Source organism: Catharus ustulatus, chromosome 2 (genome assembly GCF_009819885.2).
Source record: "Catharus ustulatus isolate bCatUst1 chromosome 2, bCatUst1.pri.v2, whole genome shotgun sequence".
Classification (NCBI taxonomy): Eukaryota; Metazoa; Chordata; class Aves; order Passeriformes; family Turdidae; genus Catharus; species Catharus ustulatus.
In genome coordinates, this window is record NC_046222.1 from 524,206 (window position 1) to 536,463 (window position 12,258).

The window sequence follows — 12,258 nt, forward strand, 5'->3', positions numbered from 1 at the left end:
GGCGAGGTGGAGGGAACAAAAGCCAGAAGAGAAGCTGGGAAGAGGATATAAATTCTCACATCTAATTCTCACACAAAGGGTGTGCTGCAGAGGTCAGGGAGCACTGTCTGAAAGGCAAGTGGGTGCAATGCAATAACACTAAAATGATACTGGCTGTAAATGAAAATGAATTCCTTGTCATGGATGGCCCCTCTGGAAAGACCTGGACACACATCACAGGATGTGTCAACGATGCCATTACCTGGGTAATGCCTGGCTGGGAAAGCTGCCAGCTTTGCAAGAGTTTGTGCCTGAGGAAAAGGAAACACCAGGCAGCTGTGCTCAGAGTTATTCCATGGCTCCCAGGATGAAGTCTGAGTGCCACATCCAGGAATTCCTGGGACACCTGCAGGGATGGGCACTCCACACCTCCCTGGGCAGCCTTTCCACGAAAAAATCCTTCTTCAAAATGATTCAGATGGAAATTATCCCTCAGTCACTCCATTGTACAGCACTTCCAAGGGACTGGCTCTTCCCACCTCTCCCAGGAGCAGCCAACATCCCTGCAGGATCCAGGAGATCTGAGAGCACACCGTTTATCTCCCCAAAATGTGAACAGCTCTGCAAACCCACCCTGTCACCAGACTCCCTCTCCTCTGGCAGTCAGCACACCCAAAAACAAAATTCTCGTGCTGATTTTTCTTCCCCCTGCTGAGCCCACCCTGGGGTTTGCTGGGAGAGAAGTTCCCAGTTTGCTGCACGTCTGAAAAGGAGCTGCACCCCGTCTGAAAAAGCCACTGTGTGGCAACAGGAAAACTAAATAAACACAGGAGAGAGCAAACAACTTAATTTTTGCTTGAGCACCACGTCTGCTTTGAAATATCTGGACCAGAACCAAAGCACAAAATGCAATCTGAAGCAATTTTTCAGTGTTTAAGCTGTTAGGTGAAATCCATACTTACAACAAAAACCTCCTCAGAGAATTAAGTTTGATTTGCCACTGGAAGTGACTCTCAGCCTGGCCAGGCACTGCTGGCACTGTCCATCCTTCTTAGGAGAGCAGCAGGAAAAATCCCTGCAATTCCACAGGGACAGCCTGCAGCTCCAGCGTCCCACCAGGGCTGCACACCACTGATCCTGACAAATGACTCCTGTCAAAGCGGATTTTTGTTCCCCACAAACTGCCTCTGTGGTCAGTTCAGCTCCTGAGGCTGATCCAGCCTCTAGGAAATGCCTCATGGGATCAGAGTGATCCCCATCAGATCAAACTGCAGTTTAGCCTTCCATTTTCTTTGGCATCAGAAAAGAGGAGGCACTGAGTTACATGGAAACCAAACCATCAAATTCATTATTTATTCATGCATGAATCAAATATAACAAACTCTGCTTTCAGCAGATGCACACCCCCACAGCAGAATATACTTATCTATAAAAAAAATAATGTTTAAATGTGAGGACAGCAGACTTATGTTCATCTCTAAGCAAACACACCAGAAGGAATAACCCAGGAGGGGGAACTGTAGGCACATTTGGGCTGGAGGCACTGGGAGAATCCCAGGTGATTGATGGGTATGGACAGGGGAAGCACTGTGTCCCACTGCTCTCATAATCCTGGCACAAATTCGTGGCTCCTGAAGGAATTTTTGAGAAGCAGAGAGCTGGAAGTGGGACATGGGCAGGGTTTAGGCTGGGATTCCCTCCCTCCTCACTGCACACTCTGCTCTCTGCTCCACAGCCATTCATCTGTGAAAAACTATTGAATTTAAATTTCAAAAGTGCTTAAAACTGCATCAGGCCAGACAGTGCTGAGCCACCCAGCCAGGGCTCAGGAGAAGGATGGACGCTCTCCAGAGGCTCACTAAGTATTTTATTTGCCTGTTTGGGTTTTATTCATTTGTTTAGCCATTGTTTTTTCCCTCTGTGTGGACAGCCTGTGGGGGGTAATGTGTTTGCTCATGGTGAGCTTCTGTCTGAGGCTTCTCATCTCAGAGTGTCCTGAGTGTCCTGCTCTCCTTTGTACAACAAACAACTCCAGCACATTTCCCAAACCTGAGTGACTGACACCTCAAAAAAACTACACAAAACAGAGTAAAAACAAAGCTTAGGAGGATTAAAAAAAAAGGCCAAAAAATAGCTTTATAGCTCATAGGATAGAGATGTATAAATAAGTGTTTTATCTTCCAGGCATGAATAAAATTCCATTTCTTCAGCTTCAGTGTGGCTGAAGCAGAGGGAGCAGCTTCCTGGGACACTTCCAGGGAAAAACCACCCCAGCACCCACCCTGCCCTGGATTCCTGACAGGGGCACGTTCCCAGCTCCCTTCTGAGACTATTTTGGGAAATACAGAAAGCAAAGAAGAACCAAGTGTCCAAACCAGCATCTCACACTGTGACAAGGGAAAAAATAAAAGGGCAAAGGAGGATTATTTTAGAATGCCCTGAGCTGAACCTCTGGGAAGCCCCATGAGGCAGGGGCATGAGCAAACAGCCTGGTTTGTGTTCTCTTTCCTCCAAGTGTTTCCTCTCCAAGTCCCTGTGCTGGCATGGGGCAGTGGCACAAGCATCTCCATCCCTATTGATTTGCAATCTTGGCACCATTAAGGGATGGAAACTCGATGCTGTTGGATTTCACTGCAGTTTTGAGCTGCATTTCACGTTTCCTTCCTTGAGGAGAGTGTGCCTGGCCAGCACCTTGCTCAGCAGACATCCTGTTAGGGCTTGTCTACACAGACATTGAGCATCTTTATCAGCATCCCAAGTGGGGGAATGAAAGCAGGGATTGGAGTGGAGCCAGGGAAGCTCTCCCCTTGCACAGCTCTGCAGTGATTTACTGACACCTGTCATGATCTCAGGAATCCTTCTGTGTAAATTCTGTCATGATCCCTCTTCCCTAGAAAACCCCACAACAACAAATCCAAGAACGGCTTCCTGACGTGGCTTTCAGGATTTAAAGAACTTATTTTTATGTAAAAAAATGGATTCTCAGCAGCTCTGCAGTTGCCAGAATTCCTGCATGGGAATTAAAAGCAATGGGATTGGTAAATATTAATATAGCTGGACAGGACTGGACAAGCACAAAGTCCCTGTGTCTTTTTTGTGTAGGTGCATGAACACCTCTCACAGCGTTAGCACAGCGAGCAAGAGCCCGACTTTTCTTTCTCATAAAGTGACCAAACCCCTTCAGAACAGGAAAATGGAGAGAGCTCCAGAAAGCAGAGTGTTGAATGAAAGGCAGGGAGCTGTTTCCAAAGGAAACCTTGCCTGGCAGGTGGGACAGGGAACTCCGTGTCACCTGGTGTTGTCCCTGATGTCCTGATTTACACATGGAAAATGAGCACTTTCTTTACCCTGGTGAGTGACCTTGAAGGGCTGTGTTGAGTCCAAAAATCCACAAAGGCAAGCAGAGACTTCACCTCAGCAGGGCCCTCAGGAAAAGGGGATTTTTGGGAGCTCAGGAGATGCTGCTCCTCTCAGGACATCCTTTTCTGGCCAAGGGAGGAGAGAGAGCACGACCGAAAGCACAGATGCACACCCCAAGCTGTGAAATTCCTGCTGCTGTTGTTTGACCTTGGAATCTTCCTTCAGGACCAAAAAATTCCCACTAGGATGACTCCAGAAGGAAAAGCAGCCTCCCTCTGTTCTCTAGCTGGTTCTTTACTTCCCTCTCAGCAGAGCAGCATCTCGTTTAACCACGACTGAAATTGGGGTCTGAGTGAATTCTGAGGGAAGGGAGGCTCCCAGCCAGATGGACCAGGGCAGAGAAAATGGGATGCAGACACAGAAAACAGCAAGAGGGATGCAGGCAGAAGATTATCCTCTCCAGTTGATCCTTTTCATTTGTGTGGATTCAGGCAGATGCTCGGGGAAATGGGAAAGCACCGAATTTGAAAGGGATAAAAGAAAATGCAGTTGGATACAAGGGATAATTAACTCGGGGAACGTGTGGCTGCAAGGTGATCCTGAGAGCTGAGGGTTCAGGGGATTCAGGGAAGGAGGAGGATGGGGAGGGTGAGAACAGCTCCCATTCCATCAGATAAGACTCAATGCAGAATTCACACCAGAGGGTGAGGAGCTGGGCATGAGCTTTCTTGAGGGATATCTTTCCATAATACTCCATTACAGGGTTCCTAATTTCATCCTTTCAAACCTCTAACACTGAACACTGCCTGACATTGAAAACTGAAATGAAAAAGCTCCAGAGGATGCTCATATTGTAATTCCTCTGATTTATGTAACCGTTTCTGGAAAGTGCCTATTCTCTGAAAACAAACTGCCTGAGCGTGGAGGTAAAACTGCATTTCAGTATTTACCTGGGTAAAATTAACCTTTTGTTCCCTGCAGATCCATGCTGGTGCTGCCTTGGAGGTTTCCTGAGCACATCCCCATCATCTGCTGGATGTCTGAGCTCCCACTGCAGTGTTCTCTCAAGTTTGGGGCACAGGATAAGAGAAGAGTGTCTGAGAATTTCCTGAGAGTTTTGGCACTAAATCCCACACCCTGGAATCTCTTAAGCATGTTGGAGTTTCACAAGAAACTGGGCATAAACACAGTCCCACATACTTAAGATTACCATCACCCTGCCAATTCCCTCTTATCTGAGACTTTTTCCATTTTATTTCCTTCTCTTTATCCCCTTGGTGTGCCGGTGTGTGATGACAGGAGATCACAATCCTGCAGTTCAGAGCTGCTGCAGGGCTCTAATCCTGAATCCCAGGAAAAACAGCTCCTCCAGAAGGGGAGAGGGAAATTCTCTCTGATTTTGTGCTCATCATCCCCAGCAGATCAGTGCAAACCGAGCTGTGGGGAGGATGCAGATCACACGTGTGGCACTCCTGAGCATCCCCTGCTCCTGCCTTTCCTGAGACAGGTCTGGCTCCTGTGAACACAGAGCTGAGCTCCTGAAGGTCCAGGAACTGCTGTCCAGGCTCTTCCCTTTGCTTCCAAGCAGGGATGTGCCAGGCTGCCTGCAGTTCTCCAGCTGAGCCCAGGCTTTGGGAATGGTGGGGGCTGCCAGTGCCCCTTTCCTGCAGTGCTGGGGGATTCCCCACCCCAAGGCTCCTCCTCTCCCACTCTCACTTCTGCCCGATGATGTTTAAATACGACCCTTCTAATCAGGTTACTCAGTGCCATACAGCAAAACGGTGATGAGATGGATGCTGTTGCTGCGCTCCCTGTTTTTGTCTCCATTGATTCTCCCGTGCCTCTCATGAATCACCCTCCTGAAGAAGTGACAGGTTTATGTCAGCCACAACAGGGCTGGAACAATATTAGCTCCAGCACGAGTTCAGCATGACACCAGGATTGTGTCATGCTTGACCCTGTTTGATAAATTCGAGTACAGTCAGCAGCTCTGTGCTGGGCTGCACAGAGCGGGGACAGATTCTCTCCTAAAAACATTTTCCTGCCCTGAGAAAGGTTTGTGCTTTACTGCCCGCTGCCCTGGCTCCAGCCACAGGATTCCATGTAAATAATGATGTCCTTTCTAGAGACTGTGGCTGAAAGACATCCCAGCTCTTCAATTCCAGCCCTTCATTCCATCCTAGCTGGGATAGCTCACACCCAGCAGCACTGGGTCTTACCACAAAACTGGGAATTCTGGCATTCATTCCTTGCCTCTGCTGTGGTGAGAAAGGCAGGGCAAAGAAGGAAACCTGTGCAGAAGTGGGGAACCTGGCAAAATCAGTGCCTGGAGACACAGAACATAGGAGGAGGCTTTTTCCTGCTGATTTCCTCAAACTGAGGGAATACAGAACCCTCATTTGCAGTTTGGATGAGCTGCAGTAAATTGCCCAACTGTTCTCTTGTGCCAGAATAATGCACTTGCCAGAACCTCATCACTATAAACTGCTGCAGCTCCATTGACTCTGGCACAGGCACAGCTAAAGGAGTCTTTGGGTCATTTGCTCTTTTTTTTTTTTTTTTTTTTCCTGAGAAAAAGTGCTCTGCCACTTAAAGCAAAGGGCAGGGAGCCAGAAGAGATGATTTTGTGCCCAATTCTCTCACAGATTTTCCGTAAGAACTCACAGATAAGAGCAAGGGCTTGGATTTGAAAGAAGTTTTGCAGTCACATTTACTAAATTTAAAGCTCCTGTCACTGAAATTTCCTGGAGAAGCTGGCTGTGAGTTCATTGGGCTCTGCCTGCTGATGCCTTTGGTGTCAGGACATGGCTGAGCCCTGATGGGACAGGGAAAGGCTTGGGCAGCCAAGCAAGAACCAGCCACAACGGGGCATGACAAAGAGAGAAAAATCTCCATTCTTCAGAAAACACTGCTCGAAAATTTCATCCTCATTCAGCTCAATGGAGCAGCCTCCTCATTTACAGCAGCAGATAAAGCAGGAGATGTAATGTGAAACATCTGAAGCAGCTCTCCCCCTGATTTAAAATGCACCTTGGGCAGCAGAGCCTCAACTCCCCCAGGCGTGTGTTTGTGGCAGATAAGTAAACAATTTGGAACTTGCTGAGATAGTCACAGGCAGGGAGGCAGCAGCTCACGTGGGGCTGCAGCTGCAGTGCCCCACTGATAAGGTTTTGGGGTGGTTTGGCACAGCTGAAAGGAAGCGGCGCCGCAAGAATGAAAAGCTTTTTGTGTACAAGTTGTTGGATCAGAGATAGCAAGAAGAAAGACATCATTTTTACAGGGGAGCTCTGGAAGGGGCCTCGGTGAGGAGCTCAGGCACAGAGCAGGTGACAGGGCAGCTGGGACAGGGGAGGCTCAGAGCACATTTCTGGTTCTTCCACACGGGGACAGAGAGCTGGGCTCAAACCTTCAACACAAACATGCAGGATTGAAAAGTGAAAGCCTGGAGGATGGGAAGCACCACACTCCAAAATCCCACTTTTTGTTATCTGACTGCACACCAATTCCACAAGATTTCTGCCCCAGGAACCCCCAGGAACAATTCTGAGTGGAAACAGCCCAGCAGTGGCTCCACATCCCTCTCGTGCCCTGTAGGAGGGATTTACTCATTCCTCTCCCATCCCAACAGGCTATCAAGGATCATCTCTTCATTTCTCAAGTCATTTCCTATGGTCTTTCAGAGTTCTGAGATGGATAAAAGAAAGCAAAAGCAAAGCAAACCAAAAATATTTCATTCAGAAATTGCTTTGTCTCCAAGTTGCCGGGAGGAATTCTGAGCTGGCTTGCTCACAGTTTGCTCAACAGGAGCAGAAACCCTGTGCTGGAGCAGACACTGTGCAAGAGAACACCGCAGGGCAGTTCTGTGCCAGGAAAACCCTTCATTACCTTCACTCCCAAAGTCACAATGCCCTTCTGGAGTGGATAAAAACCCCAAAATGCTGCTGCTGCTGTATCCAAAATCCATACAGTTGTGTGCCAGAGTGGGGAAGTCTGTGGGAAGGTCAAAATGGGGGGAAAATTTGCAAGAGAAATTTGCTAAAAGAATTTTTAACTCTCCTCTTTTAAACCTATGCAGCCTGAAAGCTCAAAGGAAGAAAAAAGCAAACCAACAACAACCCAACTAGAAGGTGTGATTGCAAAAAGCCTGATGGAACAAGGAAAGAAGCTCAAAACTGAGCCTTGGACACCAGTTCTGCCTTTTTGGCCACAGAACTGATTCCCATTTCCCACTGTTTGTGCCACCCCAGTTTAGTGAAGCTCTAAGAGTATTCAAGGAACCTTGTGCACTGTCAGACAAATTTTTAAAAAAACAGAAATAAAAGAAGTTACTTTAACAGCCCTCTCAGATACTGGCTCCTGCAGCTCAAGTGAAAACAATGCCAGTGTGGAGTAATGAAGCTGATTTAATTTGGATTTTCGATTTTGCCCTGAGAAAGCAAATTCATCGTTGAAGAGCTCATCATTTCCTGGAAAATACCCTCTAACCTTCAGCAGGGAGAGGGAGGGAAGGGTAATAACCTGCCCCTGCAAAGCCTGCCCGAGATCATAAACTCATTACTGCAAACTAAAATCTAAAGTCAACCCAAACTAGGGCAGGCTGGGCAGCAAAACTAATCAGTTCTGGGATGGGATTTGTTTCTGTGGCTGCACTACAATCTATAGTTTAGTTGGTCAAATCAAGCCCTTCTGAGAAAAGAAGATTAGAGGCAGTTGTTTAAAGTATTGAGGGGGGAGCAGGATTTAAGCTTCATTACCGACCAGGATATAGGAAACAGACTGTAATGAAAAACCAGTATGGGATTGTACTTCAGCCCAAATGGAAAATGCAGAGAGGACAGGGCCATATGGAGGAGCTTAGGGCTGCAGAAGGGGAAATGCCCTGTGGAGCCAGGGGAGCCCAAAAATGATCACACCTGAGCGCCACACACAGGCTGCAGCAAGAGACAAACCTGTAAATCAACATTTTCCATGATGTTCAGATAGAAGAGACTTTCCAAGAAGGGTTTTTTTTCCATTTCACTCTGATGAAGCTCAGATGTGTGTTAGTATCATTCCCTTCACAAACAAAATCTCAAAAAGACTTGGCAAACTTGTAGCAGAGAAACTAATGAGGTTTCTGTCTTTATCATTCTCATCAGGGGAAAATGGCAATTCCACACAGGAAAGGATCTCACAGCTTCAGCCCTCCTTGGGGAAATCCAACAGAGATTTTGATATCTATATTGAAAAATTCAACTTGCTAGAAATTGATATTTTGTGGGTTAGGTCGACTTGCATTTGTTTGGTTTAAATCTGATATTTGTCAGCTGGAGATAAATGTTGGGGGCTGACCTTGCATTGTGGACACAATTCACTGAATTTGGGGATTTTCCTTGAGTAAGGAGTAAATCAGTGCAAAAGATGAACCCTTATGGAAATATTCCATTCTCAGAGACACACCAATTACTGAAAGAAGATCATTCTATCTCCTCACCCTGAGCAATTCCTACAAACACTGAAACCTGCCCATTTGTTCATTTCCAGGGGCTGGTAATTTCAGAGATAATTCCAAGATTCATCCAAGCAGCTTCCTTTCTTTTATTTGAGTAACTCCAGCTTTGTTAATAACTTGCTGTTGGTCAGCCCTAACCCAGAATGGAGCTCAGATGTAAATTTTCACATAAAATCACTGAATTTTAGCCTTATAAGCCATTCAGAATCCGTGATGCATGTCCAGGAATGAGAGCTCTGCATCCAGCACTAACAAATGGATTATTCTGTTGTTGCTGAGATGTCTTTGGAAGCTGTTTCTGCACCTGAGCATCTGCTCCAGTCCATTACTATTCTTCCTTGGAGATCTTTTATTTCATACAAGTGGTACAAGTAGCACAGATAAGAAGGACTTGGTGTAAAAACTGAAAATTCCTTGGAATTCATATGAAAAATATTGGGGTCATGAACTTTAAATGCACTTTTATGTAATACAATCTGGTGCAGATAAAGATGGTATTTCCTCAGACAGCTCCATTAGCTCATGTGTCAAAGGAAAAGATTTTGAACAGGAGTGGGGTTAGAAATGCCCAGTAGGACACCAGCATTTTATTCTGTTTTATTACTGAAACTGAAAACTCCCTCTTATCTCAAAATCCATTACTTTTATCCTAATGAGTCAGTTTTACCCCTCACACTGCCATCCCTCATTTTTTGTTTAGAGAGCTGGAAAAGGAGTCATTAGTCAGATGCTGAGGAATAACTAGAATTCCTATCACTCACATGTCCTTTCTCAACTGATTACACACCAGCAAGACAATCCATTCATTTCTATTACAAGCCAGAAAAGAAACACTAATAAAAAATAAATCTGAAAGCTCCCTGATGGTGGCAAACACAATCAAACTCAGTGTATGAATCCAGGTACAAACTGCTCACCACTGCATGGCTCTTCTTCCCATAATTAACTAAAACACGGGAAACACAATCTGGTGGCTAAATGGCATTTCCTTCACTGTCAGGAATGCTCGGGATGGTTTTTATGATGTTGTCACCAGGAGGTTTGGAGGAGTTACGCCTCCAGGAGCGGCAGGTTCCACAGAGAAACTTTGCTGCTGTTCACGGATGTGAAGGATTAATATTTTATAACCTCACTGCTCTAGAGGCAGGAAGAATACTCTCAATATTTTATGCATCCCCAGCCGTGTAATACCCCCGGGGCACCGACTCCCCTGCACATCCCTCTCCATGGGTGTGCCTGAAAGCAGAGCAGCAAATCTGACCCCGAAATTCCAGAGCTGCCCTTCCAGGCACAGCCTGCACCCCACGCGGGGCAGTTTGGGGAAAGGTGAGCAGGGGGACAGCCGGGAGTGATGGAACATCCTGAGCCCCTGGGAAAGGTGAGCAGGGGGACAGCCGGGAGTGGTGGAACATCCCGAGCTCCCGGGAAAGGTGAGCAGGGGGACAGCCGGGAGTGATGGAGCATCCCGAGCTCCTGGGAATGGCGAGCAGGGGGACAGCCGGGAGTGATGGAGCATCCTGAGCCCCCCGATGGGGACAGCCAGGAGCTCACTGAACATCCTGAGCCACGGGGCGCTCAGCGCTCCCGGCTTTGCCCCCAGCATTTCCAAGGGCTGCCCCTCTCCTTCATTTCCATGCTCCAGCCCCGTGTCTTTTGCTCTCCCGTGGTGTTTCAGGGAGCTGCGCTTGCCGGGTCGATCTTTATCTTTGGGAATCGCGGGATGCTCTCCCCGCTGCCATAAACAGCTTCTCTCCTTTTTTCCCCCATTTTATTATTTGTTCGTTTCCCTTTTTTCCCCCGCCTCACGTTCGGTGTTTGCCAAGCGAAAGAGGGATAGACAGCAGCAGCAGCGTGCCAGATCCTGCCTACAGCTTTCCCACAGTCTCTCCTAAGCCCGAACTCTTCCGATACTTGGTATTCACCGTCTCACTTGACTGACACAAGAAACCCACTGTAGGAAGCGAGGCTTCCTGCGAGCCGAGCCCCGTCTCCATGGTGCGGAGTTTTCCACTTAGAAATAAATTCCCGTTCCGCGGAGCTGCCCCTGCCCGGGGACAGCGGCAAACACGTCCCGCATCCCCCGGCTCCCCTCCGCACCACGGCCGCCCGCCCTGCGCTCCGAGCCGGGACGCTCCGCACCCCTCGGCACCGATTTTAGGGTCACCGACCCCTTCCTGCGGCGGGGACAGAGGTGCCCGCCCGGCTCTGGGGGCACCGTGCCCCGCGGAGCGACCGCACCGACACCGCGCCCAACTTCCCCGGCAGCGCACCGGGACCGACTGTGGGCAGCGGCCCCGCGGAGCCCGGCAGCGCAGCATCCCCGAGCATCCCTGAGCATCCCGAGCATCTCCGAACATCCCTGAGCATCCCGAGCCTCCCGGAGCTTCCAGAGCATCCCTGAACATCCCGAGCATCCCTAAGCATCCCCGAGCATCCGGAGCATCTCCGAGCCTCCCTGAGCTTCCAGAGCATCCCTGAACATCCCTGACTATGCCTGAACATCCCGCGCATCCCTGAACGTCCCCGAGCATCCCCGGCTCCGGAGCCCCCGCCCGGCCCCCCGCGCCCCGGCGATGGGTACTCACCGATCCGCAGCACCTGCTGCGCGCTCCGGGGCAGCCCCGCGGCGGCGCAGAGCAGCAGCAGCAGGAGCCCCCCGCCGCCGCCCGGGGCCGCTCGGCGGGGCCAGCGCGGGCCGAGGCCGCTCGCCATGCTCAGTTCATGCCGGCTAGCCCCGGGCGGGCCGGCTCCGCGCCGCTCCGCGCCGCCCGCCCATGGCGCGGGGGCTCCGCGCTGCCGCCGCGCTGCCCGCGCCCCCCGCGCCCGAGGGACGGAGGGGCGGAGGGAGGGAGGGATGCAGGGAGGGATGGAGCGCCAGGATCCTCCCGCGGGGCGGCCCCGGGCGGGGCCAGGCGGCTCCGGGATCCGCGGGCACGGGGATGCGAGCGCGCACCCGCGCGGAGCGGTGCGGGCAGGGACAGGGATGGGGACAGGGACAGTGACAGGGACAGCGTGGAGACATCTCTCTCCCCTCTGCAGACATCCCAAAGCCGCCTGGACGCGCGCCTGTGTCACCTGCTCCAGGTGGCGACTCGGGTGCTCTCCAGAGTCGCTCCCAACCCCATCCCGGGATCCTGGGACAGGGACAAGGACGGGGCAGAGCTGACAAGTCCTGTGCGCAGGAATTTGAAGCCCTTGCTCTTGTTCCACACCGTGGAGTTCCAGCTGGAAGTGATGTGTGCTGATGACACAAATTGCAGTTTGTATAAATGCTGTTAGGCTGGCAGGTGAAACCTGGTGTGCTATCAGGGCCTCATGACTGGATTTGGGGATGTAAAACACCTGAGTGTGGAAGCAGCCCCAATATCACAAAAACAGGTTTATTCAGACATGGAGGGAAATGTGGAAATTAAAAAAAAAAAACCAAA

The 12,258-nt window shown here is 49.7% G+C and overlaps 1 protein-coding gene across 1 annotated transcript in view; it reads right to left on the reverse strand.

Moving 5' to 3' along the window:
• The window catches only part of GRIK1 (glutamate ionotropic receptor kainate type subunit 1), a 73,141-nt gene extending 61,599 nt beyond the window's left edge, over positions 1–11,542 (reverse strand). Inside the window, exon 1 of the mRNA XM_033084400.1 lies at positions 11,416–11,542. Coding sequence (XP_032940291.1) covers positions 11,416–11,542 — 127 coding nt within the window. The remainder of the gene's footprint in view (positions 1–11,415) is intronic.
• Between the last annotated feature and the right edge of the window lie 716 nt (positions 11,543–12,258).